Below are 15,591 nucleotides of genomic sequence, written 5' to 3' on the forward strand. Positions count from 1 at the left end.
AACTTTTAGAAAAAAATTCAAGGTATAAAATTGATCAACATGTATTCATAAAAGTGTTCAAACATGTACTTTTTTGAAAAATGATCATCATGTATTTAAATAATGTTTGTCATGTATAAAAAAATGTTCCGCGCCGATTTTAAAAAATGTCCATCATGTATTTTTCACACATGTATTCGAAAGTGTTGAACATCTATTTGAAAAATATTTAACATTTATTAAAAAATGTTGATACACTATTTAAAAGAATGTTCATCATGTATTCAAAAAATGGTCAACGTGTATCACAAAAATATAGTGTGTATACATTAAATGTATGAAGTGTATCCAAATAAGTCCACATGTACTTGAAAAAATACACAAAATAAAAAAGCTAAAAATCTGATGAAATCCATAAAGAAAAACACAGAGAAAGAAAAAAAAAACACTTGGAACCATTTTTAAATCGGTAGAAGTTTTCATCAACTGGTATTTTGAACCCTCCGGGAACTGCTTCCCTGGGCTCCCATGCTCAGAGACCCCCAAATGTAAACATTCGAGAGAGGCTACAACGAGAAATCGAAGGGAAAAAAGAGAGGTCGACACTAGATATTACTGTGGCGTTTAAAATAGGGGGCGTTTTTTACACATAGTGCAAAGTAACAGGCTATGGATGTCAAAGGGAGCAAGAATCAAATCTACTAGTCAGGATCAGAAAAGAAGAGAGGATTGAGGCACAAGCACGCGAGTCATCATCGGTTCGGCCTGGTTTTCCCCCTTTTCTACGCGCTTTGTACAAGGCGGTGCCACTGTCGTGTACTAGTACGTACGTACACGATTGGTCGCTGCGTTCCTGTCCAAAACTAGCCGTCACGTTACGCCCTGCTGTTGCTGCGAGAGACAACCCAATAGGCCTGCACGAGTGCAGCTGGGCAAGTTATTAACAGAAGAATTCGGCAAAAACAAGCAAGTTAATAGAAGAACACGGACGTATTGCTGCTAACGCCGTCTGGGACGACCGTGGAAATTCAAAGCCCCGTCCGCGTGCTCCAAGTGCAAAGCACGAATCCACGGATCGATCTTCTCGAAATCTCTACGTGCCCGGCCGGGTTTTGACTACGCTGCGTTTTAAATGGAGTGCGAGAGCAGGAAAATTATGTGATGCATGCTTGTACTCTTGGTTTTTCTTTTTCTTTTTGATAGAAGAGAAGCTTGGAAGGCGGCGACAGGCGAGAGCTGGCAGAGTCAGGTACACGCCGTGGTACGGAAGGGAAGCACGAATCGACAAGATGACCTCCCTTTGTTCGGTTTATCTAATCATCATCATCAAGGATATGGGAGGACAAGTTGTGTGAGAAAGTAGCGAAAGAGCAAACAGGAGCGTGAAAAGCCCGAGGAAAATATATGTTGGCACGATCGTCCTCCTCACCCATGGCTGCTTAGAGAAGTACTGTGTGTAAATTCGGGGGGGGGGGAACGATGGCGGTTGTTTCGGCCTGGAGCCCGTGCCCGTGATTCCGGACTGCACGGTACGAGTCCCACGTTTACACCCGGGCCTAGCCACATGCAGCCGCCAACGAGCGCTCGGATTAACGGTGTGTCTGGAGGTAATGGATGGCATGGCAGGCCGAGAAGGTTTTTTTACAGAAGCCGATGCATGACAAACGGCGTACGTACGTCGGGCAGTGCGCTTTTGCTTAAGCGGCGTTGGCGTCGGCGTGCTGCTGCACCTGCACCCGGTCTGATTCCTCGTCCGTGACCTACCGATCGATTTTATTCCAACAAACACGTACACGTGGCGTCAATGCATCGATCCCGCTGGAGACAGTTACCGGCTATGACTCGAGCGATGAAACCCTCCAACGATGAACAAACTAGTCGAGCCAAAAAATAATAATTCTCTCTGTCGATTTAAAGAAGAATTAATAGTGGAGCCAAAAAAATTAGCCGGTCTGATAATGACCACGATGGACCTCTGTACTCCTCTGAATACTGGACAGATTAGCGTGCCTTTCACTCTTGGGATCATATCAACGGAAGGGACCGGTCGTATCGTATCTATTCAAGACCGTACTCTACTAGTAGTACGTGGTTGATCGCCGTATCTCGACTGCATTAGTTTCCTTTCTCTCAAAAGGCCGAGCAGTTCAACCCATCCGTCCGTCCTCGGCGATGGCGACCGAGACACGAACCGCGAGCACGCCGGCCGCCGGGGAGCCTCGAAAGTCGCGCGTCGCTCTCGCGGTCGGCGGACGGAGTGCGAATATCTGCTTGGTACATGCCATGGTACGGAAGGTACGCGCCAAAGAAAGAATAAAGATGGGGTTCCCTTTTGCTACAACTTGAGTGGTGGTACAAAGCAGCTTTGAGATGGCATAAACGAACACGATAAGCTTGTCTAGTGAGCTTAGAGCATCTCTAGTAGTATCCCTAAACCCCCAAATCTGTAAAAATAACTGTTTTTTTACAGTTTGGACAAAAAAAATGCGTAGACTAGACCCCTTTAACCTTTGGACCCTTAAATTTTTTTAGAGGCCCAACCCGAAAACACATCTCCAACATGTAGAAGTGAGGGCTTGGGAGGAAAACAGGGGTCGACCCCCAAATCGTAGCAACGACGCTTTCATCCTCCCCAACCTCCGCGCCGCCGCCGCCGCGCTGATCCGACCGCCCGCCCGCCGTCCCCGCCGTCCCGCCGGCGCCTCACGCCTCGGCCGCGTCCATCCCCGGCCCCGGACGGCCGCGCCTCCTCCTCTCCGCGCGGATCGCCGCCCCTGCCCGCCCTCCGCCCCGCCGCGGTCTTCCCCGACGCCGGCCGCCGCGCGTCCTCCCCGCCGCGGTCTTCCCCGGCCTCCGCCCCGCCGCGTCCATCCCCGGCCCTGGACGGCCGCGCCTCCTCCTCTCCGCGCGGATCGCCGCCCCTGCCCGCCCTCCGCCCCGCCGCGGTCTTCCCCGACGCCGGCCGTCGTGCGTCCTCCCCGCCGCGGTCTTCCCCGGCCTCCGCCCCGCCGCGTCCTCCCCAACCCACCTCTGCCGCGCCCCCTGCCCGCCTCGGCCTCGCCCGAAGGTATGTTTATTTTTTTTCTTTTTTCTTTTTTGTTTCATTTTCTTTATTGTTTCAATTTGTAGCACTAAATATTGAATGCTTTTTGTAGATGGAGATGAACAACGATGACGTTGCCATGGACTCGATGTCCGATTCGTCGGATTGGTTGACATCCGACGATTCCGACATTGATGAGTTGTTGCAAGACGACGACGTCGAGATGATGAGCCTCCTCATCGACGTGCAATCGTTTGAAAACCGCGTGAAGCTGATGGATCAGAGGAGAGGGTCGAAGATGGGGCGAGTCACCATCTACCGGAACCGCGCTCTCGGACACGAGCATTTGATGGAAGATTACTTCGCGGAGGTACCTACATACCCTCCTCGTCTCTTCCGCAGAAGGTACCGAATGCGGCGTAGTTTGTTTGTGAAGATTGTCATCGATTGTGAGGCCGCCTCCTATTACTTTAAACGTCGTAGATCCGCCGCCGGTATCATGGGGTTTAGTGCATATCAAAAGATATCGGCGGCAATGCGGGTACTCGCTTATAGCATACCCGCGGATTATACTGACGAGTATCTTCGCTTATGGCATGCATTCTTTGGGTTGCCGGGAACACTCAATGATATCAATATCCCCAATAGATCTCCTTTGTTCAAAAGATTAATTTCTGGGGATGCTCCAGCTTGCAACTACAAAATCATGGACAATGAGTACTCAATGGGATACTATCTCACCGATGGCATCTATCCCGAATGGGCAACTCTTGTGAAGTCCATCAAGGAGAAAAATGGGGTGCCCTTAACAAGAAAAGAGGCTCATTTCACCAAGGCACAAGAGGCAGCCCGCAAGGATATTGAGAGAGCTTTCGGTGTTTTGCAAGCAAGGTTTGCCATAGTTCGTGGTCCAGCTCGGTTTTGGGACAAAAAAACCTTGGTGAACATCATGAAATGTTGTGTGATTCTACACAACATGATCCTAGAGGATGAGAGAGGGTTAAACCTCCCTTGTTTCTATGACAATGTTGGTACCCGTGTGCAACCGGAAAGAAACCCTTCTCGCATACACGCTTTTCTTCAAGCACATCGTGAGATTGAGGATGCAACCACTCATGGTCGGCTCCGGGATGATCTAGTAGAGCACCACTGGCAGTTGGATGGGCGGCGCATTGGCCCATGATGTATCTTTGTTTTACTTTTCTATGTCCTATTTGATTCGTACAATTAGTGTAATTTGCTCAAACATTATTGTAATAATTTGAATGATTATTGTTTTATTCGGTGTTGTAATAATAACTAGAATGATTATTGTTTTATGTCAAATGTGATGGAATTTATGATATGTCATATGATGAAATGTGATGAAATGTGTGATATATGAAATGACAGTTTTAAAGATTGGGGTTGAGGCAAAGACTAGAACCCTCAAACCCAACCCAGGTTTGAGGGTTCTAGTCTTTGCCCCTATTTTTCAACCCTTAAAAGTGTCAAAAACTAGCACTTCTCAACCCTTAAAACTGCTATAAGGGTTTGAGGGTTTGAGAGTTCTACTAGTAATGCTTTTAGTGGGTCTTCTTTTGGCAAAGCAAAAGAGGGCATGAAGGTGGAGTCAAAAGCAGGAGCATCTCGCTAGAATTCTCATTGCCCATTCGAAAAAAAAAAAATCTCAGTGCACGATGACGAGCCGGTGGTCGATCTATCATGCGAGTGACAGGACGCGGAGCGGGCATCCGGCCGGCGGCCGCCATGAAAGGCCACAGGAAATTGTGCGGCGCCGGGAGACGGGAGGTGCACGGTACACGGCCCGTGATTCCGGACTGTACGGCGCGGTGCGGGGCCCAGGTGGGTGGGCTTCGTGACAGTTCGCTGATTGTGTGGATAGACCACTGTGCTTGTCTCGCTTCCATTTCTTGGACACTCTTCTGGCCTGGGCAGTGCGAAAGGAAAACACAGCTCGGTCGGTCGACGAGTATTGGTGCTGCACACGCGGCACGCAGTAACTGCGGCGTGCATGCCGGTGATGCTCTGTATATGCTCCAGCTAGGTATCCATGCAGGAAAGCACGTCGTACGTGCCATACGTGTTACGAGTGCATGTGAAACGAGGGGCGTCGGCTGGCACAGGCAGGTAACTGTATGTCGTACGGGCAAATAGTACATGCATGCATGAGACGCTTCCGGTAGGTGAGCAGTGCATTAGTAGCATGCATGGGCCACCATGTCGGGGGAGGATACACATAGACGACACCATCGACTTAGACTAGTCATAGTGAAAGTAACTTAGGTGTAACATAACAGGTTCCAAGACAATTTTATTTATGTGGCATGAAGTTAATGAGAAAAGAGATGCTTGTGGCAACATAATATGTTACTGTAACACAGTGCTGGCGCCAGAAAATGAAGGCGGGGTATTCACCCAATTTCCCCCCTCTAAATATAGTATATGAACCAAACAACATACCACTAGCAATATATGAACAAAACAACACTAGCATAATGGTAGTACCAATATTTCAATGTATCACACCATAACAACATGAATACATAAGTATCTTTTGATTGATAAAGCGATGATATCCTTCTTAAAATATAACTTTGCGGTCGCCTTTCTAAAAGAGATTGATGACATCTTCTTCCTTCACTTGATTGTAAAATTCTCTCTCAACGAATGTAACTGGCGTGGACGTAGAAGTTAACTTTCTTGACATTGAAGATTTGTCCCACAACTCGAATAAGCTAATATCCTTCTTTTTCATCTACATCACTATCACATAAACAAAGTAAAATCAATGGCAATGTCGCATGTACAGGTGAACATTGGACAAACAAGCAATCCAATTTCAGTTTTACAAGCAATCATTGCAAAATCTTCAGATTTCTTTAAAAAACTAACAGAAAGTATAAAGTATACCTTGTTGGATGCTAAACTAGATGTAGATCAGTAGATGGATGCAGAATGTCCAGGGCGTAGCCGTGGAGATGAGCCAGGAGGGGCTGGGCGTCTACTTGGGCCGGGGAGCCAGGAGGCCGGAGGCGGACCGGCACCTAGCGGAGCCGCGCCGCCGCAGAGGCCACCGCAGAGCGCCAGAGGGTTGGAGGGCTTCTGGGCATGGGCGGGCCAGCAGGGGAGGGAGAGGGCGGCCGAAGGGGAGGGGACCGAGGGGTGAGGCGAGGGTGGAAGGAGAGGGCCGACCTGGCCGCCGGAAACGGACCTTATTCCAGGGGAAGCTGAATCAGGGGAGCTAGGTTTGGGAAGGGCAATACTGAATCGAGGGAGGAGACGAGCCACTCGCGCGCCTAGCCAAACGCTGACTCGGTCGTGTCTGCTCCCGTGCGTAGCTTCTTTTTTTACCGTGGCCCTATTCCTTCTACCGTATATGTACTAATTTTTTTTAAACGAAATACTTGGGTATTCCAGGGAAGTCCTAGGAAGACCCCAGCGCCGCCACTGCTGTAACATAACACACCCCAAGGTAAAATGGGTTTATATCTCAATTAATGAAGGTTTGCATGTTATCATCCGTATGTTACTATCGGCTACTCATAGTGGGGAGTATCATATACTAGTATCATGCATATGATACTAGTGTATGATACTACCTCCATAATGCATAGTATCATAAAATAGTATCATGCATGATCATATTTATTGCAATGCATGACACAAAGTAGCATAACATTTAACATGATATGGTATCTACCTATGTTACTCTAACCCTCTCTCTCTTCTTTAATTGTGTGCCACATAAGCATGTTTGCTAGTCCCAAGTGCATGGGTTATGTTACTCCCACTATGGCCAGCCTTATGAATTTATTAATATAGACTAGTAACATATGCATGTTACTAGTCTAAGTTACTCCCCACTATGACCAGCCTTAAATGGAGCAGCCGATCTCAAGTCATTGATTGATTGGTCCATGGGCCATGGCTGCCCAGTAGAGACGACTTTGATCAACATAGCATGGTACGACTGGTCAGCTGTCAGGTCTCACTGAGCTTAATCAACTAGCTGTTAGGAGTTAGACAAACCCACAACCACGGACGTTTGAACCGACTAGATGACCCGTTGCGCCAATGGCGCAAAGGCCGAATGTAAGCTAATCGGTGTGAGAGTATGCTTTAACATATTATTGTTCAAAAAGAATAGCTTATATACATTGGTGGAATGTGTACAGGATCCATTGGGAAATCTTAATATGAGCTTGTAAGTGCTGCAGATATGATCACAGGGAATGTTTGATGCAAAATTAGTGTGAAAGCATGCATAAAAGGAAAGGTTGTTTTCTTCAGTCATAGTGTTATGAAAACAACAGTAGAAGAGGAGACCTTCACATATATACAATAAGCGATGGTAAACCGCTCTTGACCATAGAGACAACAATAAAATCTAAAGATCGTAGACTACATCATAGACTACTTTTCACCATAGAGGCAGCAAGGAAGGACTAAAGTCTATACATATCTTGCTGAGAGTAGTCCAAAATGGGAAAGATGCTGGTCTGGTAGATATGAAACAAAAGGTGTTTGTTGCAGTAACCGATGAAGCACGCTGGCCAGGATACATTCAGCAAAGTTTACCAGAATCTGTTTCTGGTTGCTTCAAGGGGCTGCTCAAACTTCATAGCAATGTAGCGTAGCCTTTGCGTCAGTCCTTCGATGCTTGCAAGAGCTGTTTTCATAACTCCCTTGGTGTTATCCTGAACTTTCAGGTGGCGAGCAGCTGTTGTGTTTTCTATTTGGGCAGAATACGAGTTCATATACCTGACAGCGTAGTAGCATGTTTTGCGCAGCTTCTTGATTGTCTCATTCGATGAAGTTAACCATTTGACCAGGTGCGTCACTTGATTTTCTAGCCTCTTGACATGGGTGTAGTGGTTGCCCCTCATTTCTTTGCCATATGCATTCTCCATGTATCTAATAGCCTCCATAGCAGCACTGTCTTCTGCATCTTCATAGCTATCTAAGATTGCACCTGGTATAGAACTCGGGACAAGTGAACCATCTAGGAATTCCAAAGTTGAAATGATAGTCACTGTTACACGATTCTTTCCGCCTGGGTATATTTTGTGCTGGTAAGTTGCAGGGGGTAGCTTTAGAGCTTTCAGCATGAGGTCAAATATGTGGGCATAAGGAATCACTATCAGGTAGTCATTATCCTGTAGGGACAAAGCAAGGGTAATTTTTTTTCTCACAAAATAATAGCTGAACCAATAGATGAGGATTTCAATTGGACATGGCAATTCGATCGAGGCTATCTCTACGATGAATGGAGTATAACAGGTGTTTAGAATATTACATTGGGCACAGGCGTTCCTGTCCTTGACGCCATTGATCCTAGGGAACCCTCGTGACAGACGATACCGATGTCCATGTCCTCCATGCGTGATCTGAGATTGAAGAGGATACTAAAGTGAGGAGAAAGGAAATAGAGAAGGAGATTGGAAAGCAAGGATGAATCAGAAGGAAATAGAGAAAGAGATTACATAGCAAGTGATGAATCACCTCTTTCTGTACCAGGGGCTGATGGATCGCTGGTGGAGCCACGCCAGTCAGCAGGGAGAACAGCCAGGAGCCCGTCGATTGGGGATTTAGGTCAAAAGTGTCCTCGAGCAGTGCTTATATACGATGCACAGGGTTAGAAAAATGTGAATGGGCTGGACCTGTATGGGCTTTTACAACTGCTTATGATGGGCTTGTCTCTGTGTTTATCACTCCTGAGTTTCGTCTGGCTTGGATCTGTCTGGTCATATTTACATACGTATATATTGAATGGAGTAAGAAAAAAGTTAATTATAGGTCTTGCAGGTAGTGGGTCAAGTTTCTGTGGATAGATGCAGGACTTCTTATCGTCAGAAGCAAAATACGCAAAAGCGTTGAGCTAAGAATTTTGAAGCATACACAGGTATGCGAAGTATATCATGATGTGTGCTTAATTTGATTAAAGCCTTGGGAATGTTAAAATATTCAGCCTTGGTGCTAAGATGTGAGGTGTTCAATGTTAAAATACAGGAATTTTTTGTATTTGCTAAGAGAGTTTTATTCTTAATTAATAAATTGTACAAAGGTCAGTGATTAAAGTTTAAGATTTAATAAAAAATGAGAAGGGTGAGCACACAAATATAAACAAGAGAATACTTAGCATTGTAGTGGTTATAACATATATGTCCGGCGACATGGCTGAATGAGTATTTATAATGGATACAAACAGTTACTGAGGAGATAGGCGAAGCAGGGAGAGTTGCGGTAATATGTACAAGCCTTGAAAGTAGTCTGATATAGATCTTAAACAAGGAATTGATCAAAGAGAGCTTTCATGTGTCTTCACGAGGCCAAAGGATGGCTGTTGTTCAAAAGCTGATTGTTACTTGTCGTGGGGTGAAGACAGCGAGGGTCGAGGTACCAAGGATCAAGGCAGCAAGGCTCCATGCACAAAAGCATCTGGCATGAAAAACAGGAAAGTTTGTAAGCTACGATGTTGACATGGCAGGCTGCATTTATGTGTTCCATGTTAAAGATAACAGAACGGAAACGATGGCAACGGAAAATCAAGGAGAAAGAAGAGATTGGAAGAACACACATACCACTTTCTTATTCTCATCCGAAAGCTGGGTTCAGCTCAACTCTAACGTGGCTGATGAATCAGACGCTGCAACAGCCGGCTCACCTCTAGGATAATCAAATTTTCAGGAATTTATATGAATAGGAACACAAAATCCATAATATGGAATGAAGGAACAAAGTTTTTATAGGTCTAATTAGAATAGGAATAGAAGCTTTTTGCATGGTAGATTTATAGTTTGAAATAAGGTATAGTTTATATGAGCATTTATGGCTTTGGTAAGTAGATGGCAGCGTATTATGCTTCGTTGTATAGAGAGTTCATACCTTTCTAGCTTAGGGATCTGATCATACGCAGGAATATCACCAACAGTATCAGTAATTTCATATCCCTGTGACAGAGTGAAACTAGTTACTGCAAAGCATGTGAAATGGAAGCGAAAAAAAGATGTAGAAGAAATTAGGTCCAAAAGATATACTAACAGTGGCTGAAACAAAGGTTTTCATCAAAGTTGGGATGACCACTTTGTTCTGTTTTTTCTTCTGCCAAACAAGGACTTGGGCATGTGGCAGTCCATTTTTGTTAAATTCAGTGTTGTGGATAACTGTAAAAGAGGATATTAGCCGTGCATGTCTAAGGAAAATAAAGAAAGCGGAGATAAATCATCAGCCACATTACCAGCGATCACAAGCCCAAATATCTTCCCTTCTTTGATCTTTTGCAGATACTCAAGTAGCTTCGTGCGGTAGATACGATCAGTCTCAGCAGCCTTATTGATCTGCTGTTGTTCAGGCGTAAGCGTATTTGTTATTTGAGCCCACTTTGGGTTACATGTGAAGCTGGTGATTATATCAGGTAAGTTGTGGACATGGGAACCAGCCAGTCCATCACGATAGGCGTCAGCCATACAGCGAGCCTTGCCAGCATAGGACAATGGTATTATATTATTTTGAGTAATGTCTTCTTCATCAACTGTACCAAGCACAACAACATCATCATCAAGCTTTATGTTTTCAGCTTGCATGGTGTGCGGAAGTTTTCAGAAGAGACCTTCATTGAAAAGCAAGAAAATGATGAGATTTTGGACCTGTAGAGGTAGTAGCAAGCAAGAAATAACAAAATAGTAAGCAATCTGTGACAAATAGAGTTACATGGAGTGTCTATGCGTACAAATAGATCGTCTGGAACAATTTTTGCAACCTTCTAAACTATAATCAGAGGCACATGGGAAAAGTACTATAAGGAAGAAAGCAAAAAACTCGAAAAAAACGAAGGCACAACATACATATATTACACCGGTCTTAGATAGGACCACATATGTCATATTCATACAAAACGGGAGAATAGTCTGAGAATAAGACAATTCCTTAGGTGAAGCTATAAACATGGAGCTTCACATTTTATTTAGGTAATAAAGTAGGCTAAATATAATAACAGCCTGGCCCTTTCTAGAAAGAAGCAAGGTCTGATGGCGAAGTTATATATAGAAAGCTTCACTTGTTGATCAGCTTAGCAGGTCTTAGACAGTGCTCATGGGGATCGCACATAGTTTGCGCAGTCATCATCCATGTCTTGATGGTAATCTTCATCGAGTTCTTCATCAGAAAGGCCATCGTAGGTTGGTTGAGGCACATCATCCTCTGAGTACATGCCCTTTTCCTCTAGGAAGACACGCGCAGTGGCAGTAGTGCTTCCAAGAGTACCAATTGAATTTTGAATCTCTAAAATAGTCTGTTTTAGAGTGGAAAGAGACAAGCTAGCAGCAGGGTCTAAGGCAGTCGCAGCAAGATCATGGATCTTGTTTGATACAGCATGCACTTCTTCCAGATAATTGGACAGCTCTTCAGTCATCTGTTTGATGGTTTTATTGCGCTGGTTGATTTCATCTGTTTTTTCTAACACTCTGTTTGAAAGTCTTGCATGAGCTTGCTTTTCTTGCTGTAGTCGATAGTAGTTTTAATCAGCAAGAACCTTGTTTTCATTGTTTTGCATGTATGTAATTGCTAGATCAGCTGCATGATCCATTGCTGCCTCTCCACTTACACATGTATGGCTCATTAATTTAGTCTGGCTTTTCAAAGCATCATAACGCTCTCTTGTACGGTGAAATTCAATCTGTGACCTAAATCCGCCTTGCTCAAGCGGACACACATGGTAAACTGGTTTTGGGAGCCCAAGCTTGTCAAACATTGCCTCGGCCAAAGATGTTGTGCGTAGCTCGACCAATTCCATGAGGACGGTTTCAAAAGATAGGCTCAAGGGGGTTGGCACAAGGCATAAATATAATGCACATTAAGAATAGTGAACATCGATGTCTTAAAATCGACATGCAGTAAGAGACTAATAGTGCTTTACTATATTTATCATGGAACAAAGTTGTAATATCATGAGGTTATGAATAGAGGCAATCAGTGACATTAGTCCATGAATGGGTAAATATTCATAGAGGCAAAAGATACAGGTTTTTAGAGAGGACAGGTAAAGCAGAGGTACTGACTATGTAGCTTGCTAAGATACAAGGTTGATCTCATTTCCTCTGCAATCGAGCAGCAGCAAGTAAACAAAGGGAAAGGGCGGAGGTCAAGGAAATTGAAGGAAAAGTAGTCAAGGAACTCACGCTTGATCCTGGAGAATTATAGTCCTGGTATCTGAAGGCTCAGCCTGATACTGGGAGTGGACAACAATAATGTCTGTAACCGCAATAATCCGGCCAATCACATCTACAAATAGCAGAACAAATGTAAGATGGCTCAATGGGAGTTAAAGAGGAAACAGGGCATACATCAGAACAGCATGGAAAGACTAACCAATGAAGCAAGGAGTGTGCGGGCCTGGCATCGGGATATCCGAAAAGGACATGAGGCTGTAAGTGCAGTACGGGAAATCTTCTTCATCACCCACCACAGGATCAACAGTACTAAAGTGAGTGAACAAAATCATATACGGGCTATCAACAGCTCTGTAAGTGGGTTTTGATTGTTTGCACATGAATCTCTTCATCAGATAAACATCGCCTTCCCGCAAGATATCTTTCAGCCGTTCCGACAGCTCAGCAGGCATGCGGCCATACATGTGGGTGCCCTACACATTTCCATTGAAAGTTAGGCCAGAGGGTAGGATTGATAGTATGAGCATAGGTGTTGTAATAGAAAACAAACCTCTTTGTCAAGCACCACGATGTCAGTATGCATGATGGCACCTTCATGAGTCCCACCTCGGTAGTACCAAATGCGAGACACCAGAACCTTAGCATTCCAGAACATCTCTCTGTCACTGATCTGCGAGAGAAGGCTGATCCTTTGGCTCGACATCTGCAGTATGCAAGAAAAACTTGAAAAGATGAATAGAAAGATAGAAAGAATGATCAAGTCTAAACATGCTATTCACATGAACTCACTTGATAAGTTGAAAGGTCGAGAGCAAAAAAGAAGAGAAAGCCAGCAAGTAAAGAAAGCAGCATACACGATTGCAAAAGTTTTTTTTGGCTTGGGAAATTGCAGAAAACGGCGAACATACAAAGACTGAAGACTTATCACAGGAAGAATACACAAACTATAAAAATATACATAAAGAAATTCATTGTGTATATATCATAGGGTAACACAGCTTAGCGAATGGACCGGAATATCTCAAGAAACACGATGTTCCTTGTCTGAGAAGCGGATTCGTCATCCTCTCCTTTGATCAATATCTTTAGTGATTTCTTTGAAGTAACACGCGACACTGCAACATAGAGCTGCCCATGTGTGAACACAGGGGTATCCAAGTATAAACCAACATTCGAAAGAGTCTGCCCTTGACTTTTGTTAATAGTCATTGCATAGGACACTCTAACAAGAAATTGGCGACGATGCAAAGTGAAAGGCCATTTAGGATCTTTTGAGGTTAAGCCTATCCTCGGAATTAAAACAATGTCGCCTATGTTTGAACCAGTCATGACAATTGCCTCAATAATTTTATCAGCAAGTTTTGTGATTATAAGCCTTGTGCCATTACATAAGCCCGTTGATTGGTTCAGATTTCTCAAAAGCATGATGGGGACGCCTACTTTTAGTACTAATCTATGATACGGAAAGTTATTAACCTTAATCCCATTCAAGTATTCGACAGGATAGAAAGCATCCTGATTGCGAACCGCATCAGATGAATTCCCTATAGTATCACAACTCAGGTACTCTCTCTCACTGGTAGGCACTAAAGACAAAACACGCTCATTAATTTTTTCAGCCACTTTGTTCGTTGGCGTTAGGATTGCTCTTTCTTTTAAGTAATCAACATCAGAGTATGTAGTAGGAATGTCTTTGTATACAGACTGAACAATGGCATCAATTTTATCACCATCAGAATGTCTCAAAAGCTCATCAGGGATAGTTATCCATGATGGCTCTGACTCCCCCTCCCGGGCCACAGCAGGTGTTGTGCCATCACCCAAACTAAGAACCCAATTCGCAAAGGCAGCCACTTTAGACTGGAGAATTGGATCATCTGTGTGTGCAGTCAAGCGCATGTTAATAGTTAGGTGCAAGACATCTACAATATTCCAGAGAGGAGAGTTAGTGATTGCAGCAGCAAGAATCTGTGCTCGAGTTCCACCTTCAATGACTGACACTATTTGCCTAAGATCTCTACCCAAGACAACAACTTTGCCTCCAAAAGGGATTTTAGCTAAGGCAGGATTGTTAGCCGATAGGACATCACGAAATGACCGGTCCAGGGCCTCAAAGCATTTTCGATGGGACATCAACGCCTCATCCCATATAATAAGATCAGCCAACTCAATTAGAGTGGAGAGCATGGTAGAGCGCTTGATCTCACAAGTGCCATAATCAGGCAGGTCAATAGGTATTTTAAACCTAGAATGCGCTGTTCTGCCAGCAGGCAAAAGCAAGGCAGCCACCCCTGAGGACGCAACCGATAGCACCACCCTCTTACTACCTCTAAGATAAGCATCGAGTGCATTCCAAAGGAATGTTTTTCCAGTCCCACCATACCCAGAGACAAAGAAGAAATCAGGTTTTCCAGATTGAATACGATCAATTATTGCAGAGTAAGCATGCAGTTGGTCTCTATTTAATCTACAATACATGGCCTCTGCCTTTTTCAGAAGACTAACAACATCAACATCTAGTGCATCAGAAAGCATATCGTTTTGTACCGAAGCATCACTGTATGCAGATTTTAAGGGTAATTTGTGATCTAGGATGCATGCACTATTCCTAGCAAATATGACAGCTAATTCATCAAGTAGCATGTCTCTTAATTCAATAGGAGGAACAATATATGTAAAATTATTTTTAGCCTGCCGAATTCTATGCTCGATATCATCAGCTAGGTAAACCTCATATTTTTCAAAGAAAGCAGCCTCATCGTTAACAGCACAGTGAAGGATCATAGTAACAAATAGTTGGCGCAGCTGATTTCCCATACCCCACTTAACAGCTTCGTCAAAAGCAGTATACCACTCCATGTCATCACCAAGCAGCCCTCTTGCTCCACATGCTTCTCTAAACGTCGAGTATACAATGCCATTGTAAGTTCTGACATCCTCATAGGACGTCGCACCTTTGACAATCATAAGCAACATTCTAAAATAGAAAAGTTCTCCGGTTGCTGGATGTACAGAGTATCTCCTGCCAATTCTATCGCTTCTTGTCCTAGACTTCCATCTCTTGTCCTCAGACACCCACGTCCACCTAGTTGGGAAATCACAGTAAGTTAACGACCTAGCAGCAGGGTGAACCCTGTTCGCCACAAACCATTCTGTTAGCATTGTTTTTTGCAGCCAAGCATCATTAACTACCGAACTTAGAGTAGCTTGTGTACGAAAGCATACAATATGCATGTTCAGGAGATGAACAGGCAACATTTCAACAGAAGGTGTTTTCCCATGTATGTCGTAACCGTAAACCCTTCAGAAAGAATCATAATCAACTATATAACGACACTCTCTATACTCTTTGATCTCATCGACATCCTGAGCGCCATCACGCCGAACATTTTCGAATAG

The 15,591-nt window shown here is 44.3% G+C and overlaps 2 protein-coding genes and 1 long non-coding RNA gene across 3 annotated transcripts; 1 reads left to right on the top strand and 2 right to left on the bottom strand.

The window, feature by feature from the left end:
• Nucleotides 1-3,161: 3,161 nt before the first annotated feature.
• LOC141025880 (uncharacterized) lies at nt 3,162-4,015 on the top strand. The gene is made up of 2 exons (XM_073501813.1): nt 3,162-3,913; nt 4,009-4,015. Exons 1-2 carry the CDS (start codon nt 3,162-3,164, stop codon nt 4,013-4,015), a joined length of 759 nt encoding a protein of 252 aa, XP_073357914.1.
• A 1,481-nt stretch (nt 4,016-5,496) lies between these two features.
• Nucleotides 5,497-6,343, bottom strand: LOC120967430 (uncharacterized). The gene is made up of 2 exons (XR_005761211.3): nt 5,936-6,343; nt 5,497-5,788 (listed from the first exon to the last, which is right to left on the bottom strand). It is a non-coding gene; the product is annotated as an uncharacterized lncRNA (long non-coding RNA).
• Nucleotides 6,344-12,197: 5,854 nt separating this feature from the next.
• On the bottom strand, nt 12,198-15,168 carry LOC109735802 (uncharacterized). Its single transcript, XM_020295002.1, has 4 exons — nt 13,669-15,168; nt 12,743-12,895; nt 12,392-12,665; nt 12,198-12,304 (listed from the first exon to the last, which is right to left on the bottom strand). The coding sequence occupies exons 1-4, from the start codon at nt 15,166-15,168 to the stop codon at nt 12,198-12,200; spliced, it is 2,034 nt and encodes a 677-aa protein (XP_020150591.1).
• Between the last annotated feature and the right edge of the window lie 423 nt (nt 15,169-15,591).

This window comes from Aegilops tauschii, chromosome 6, assembly GCF_002575655.3.
Source record: "Aegilops tauschii subsp. strangulata cultivar AL8/78 chromosome 6, Aet v6.0, whole genome shotgun sequence".
Lineage (NCBI taxonomy): Eukaryota > Viridiplantae > Streptophyta > Magnoliopsida > Poales > Poaceae > Aegilops > Aegilops tauschii.

Coding starts and splice junctions, on each gene's coding strand:
- LOC141025880 (XM_073501813.1), top strand. CDS start 3,162: ATGGACTCGATGTCCGATTCGTCGGATTGGTTGACATCCGACGATTCC.
- LOC109735802 (XM_020295002.1), bottom strand. CDS start 15,168: ATGTTGCTTATGATTGTCAAAGGTGCGACGTCCTATGAGGATGTCAGA. Junction 12,896..13,668: donor AATACTTGAATGGGATTAAG/GTTAATAACTTT, acceptor TGCATACTGCAG/ATGTCGAGCCAAAGGATCAG. Junction 12,666..12,742: donor TCGTGGTGCTTGACAAAGAG/GTTTGTTTTCTA, acceptor GGAAATGTGTAG/GGCACCCACATGTATGGCCG.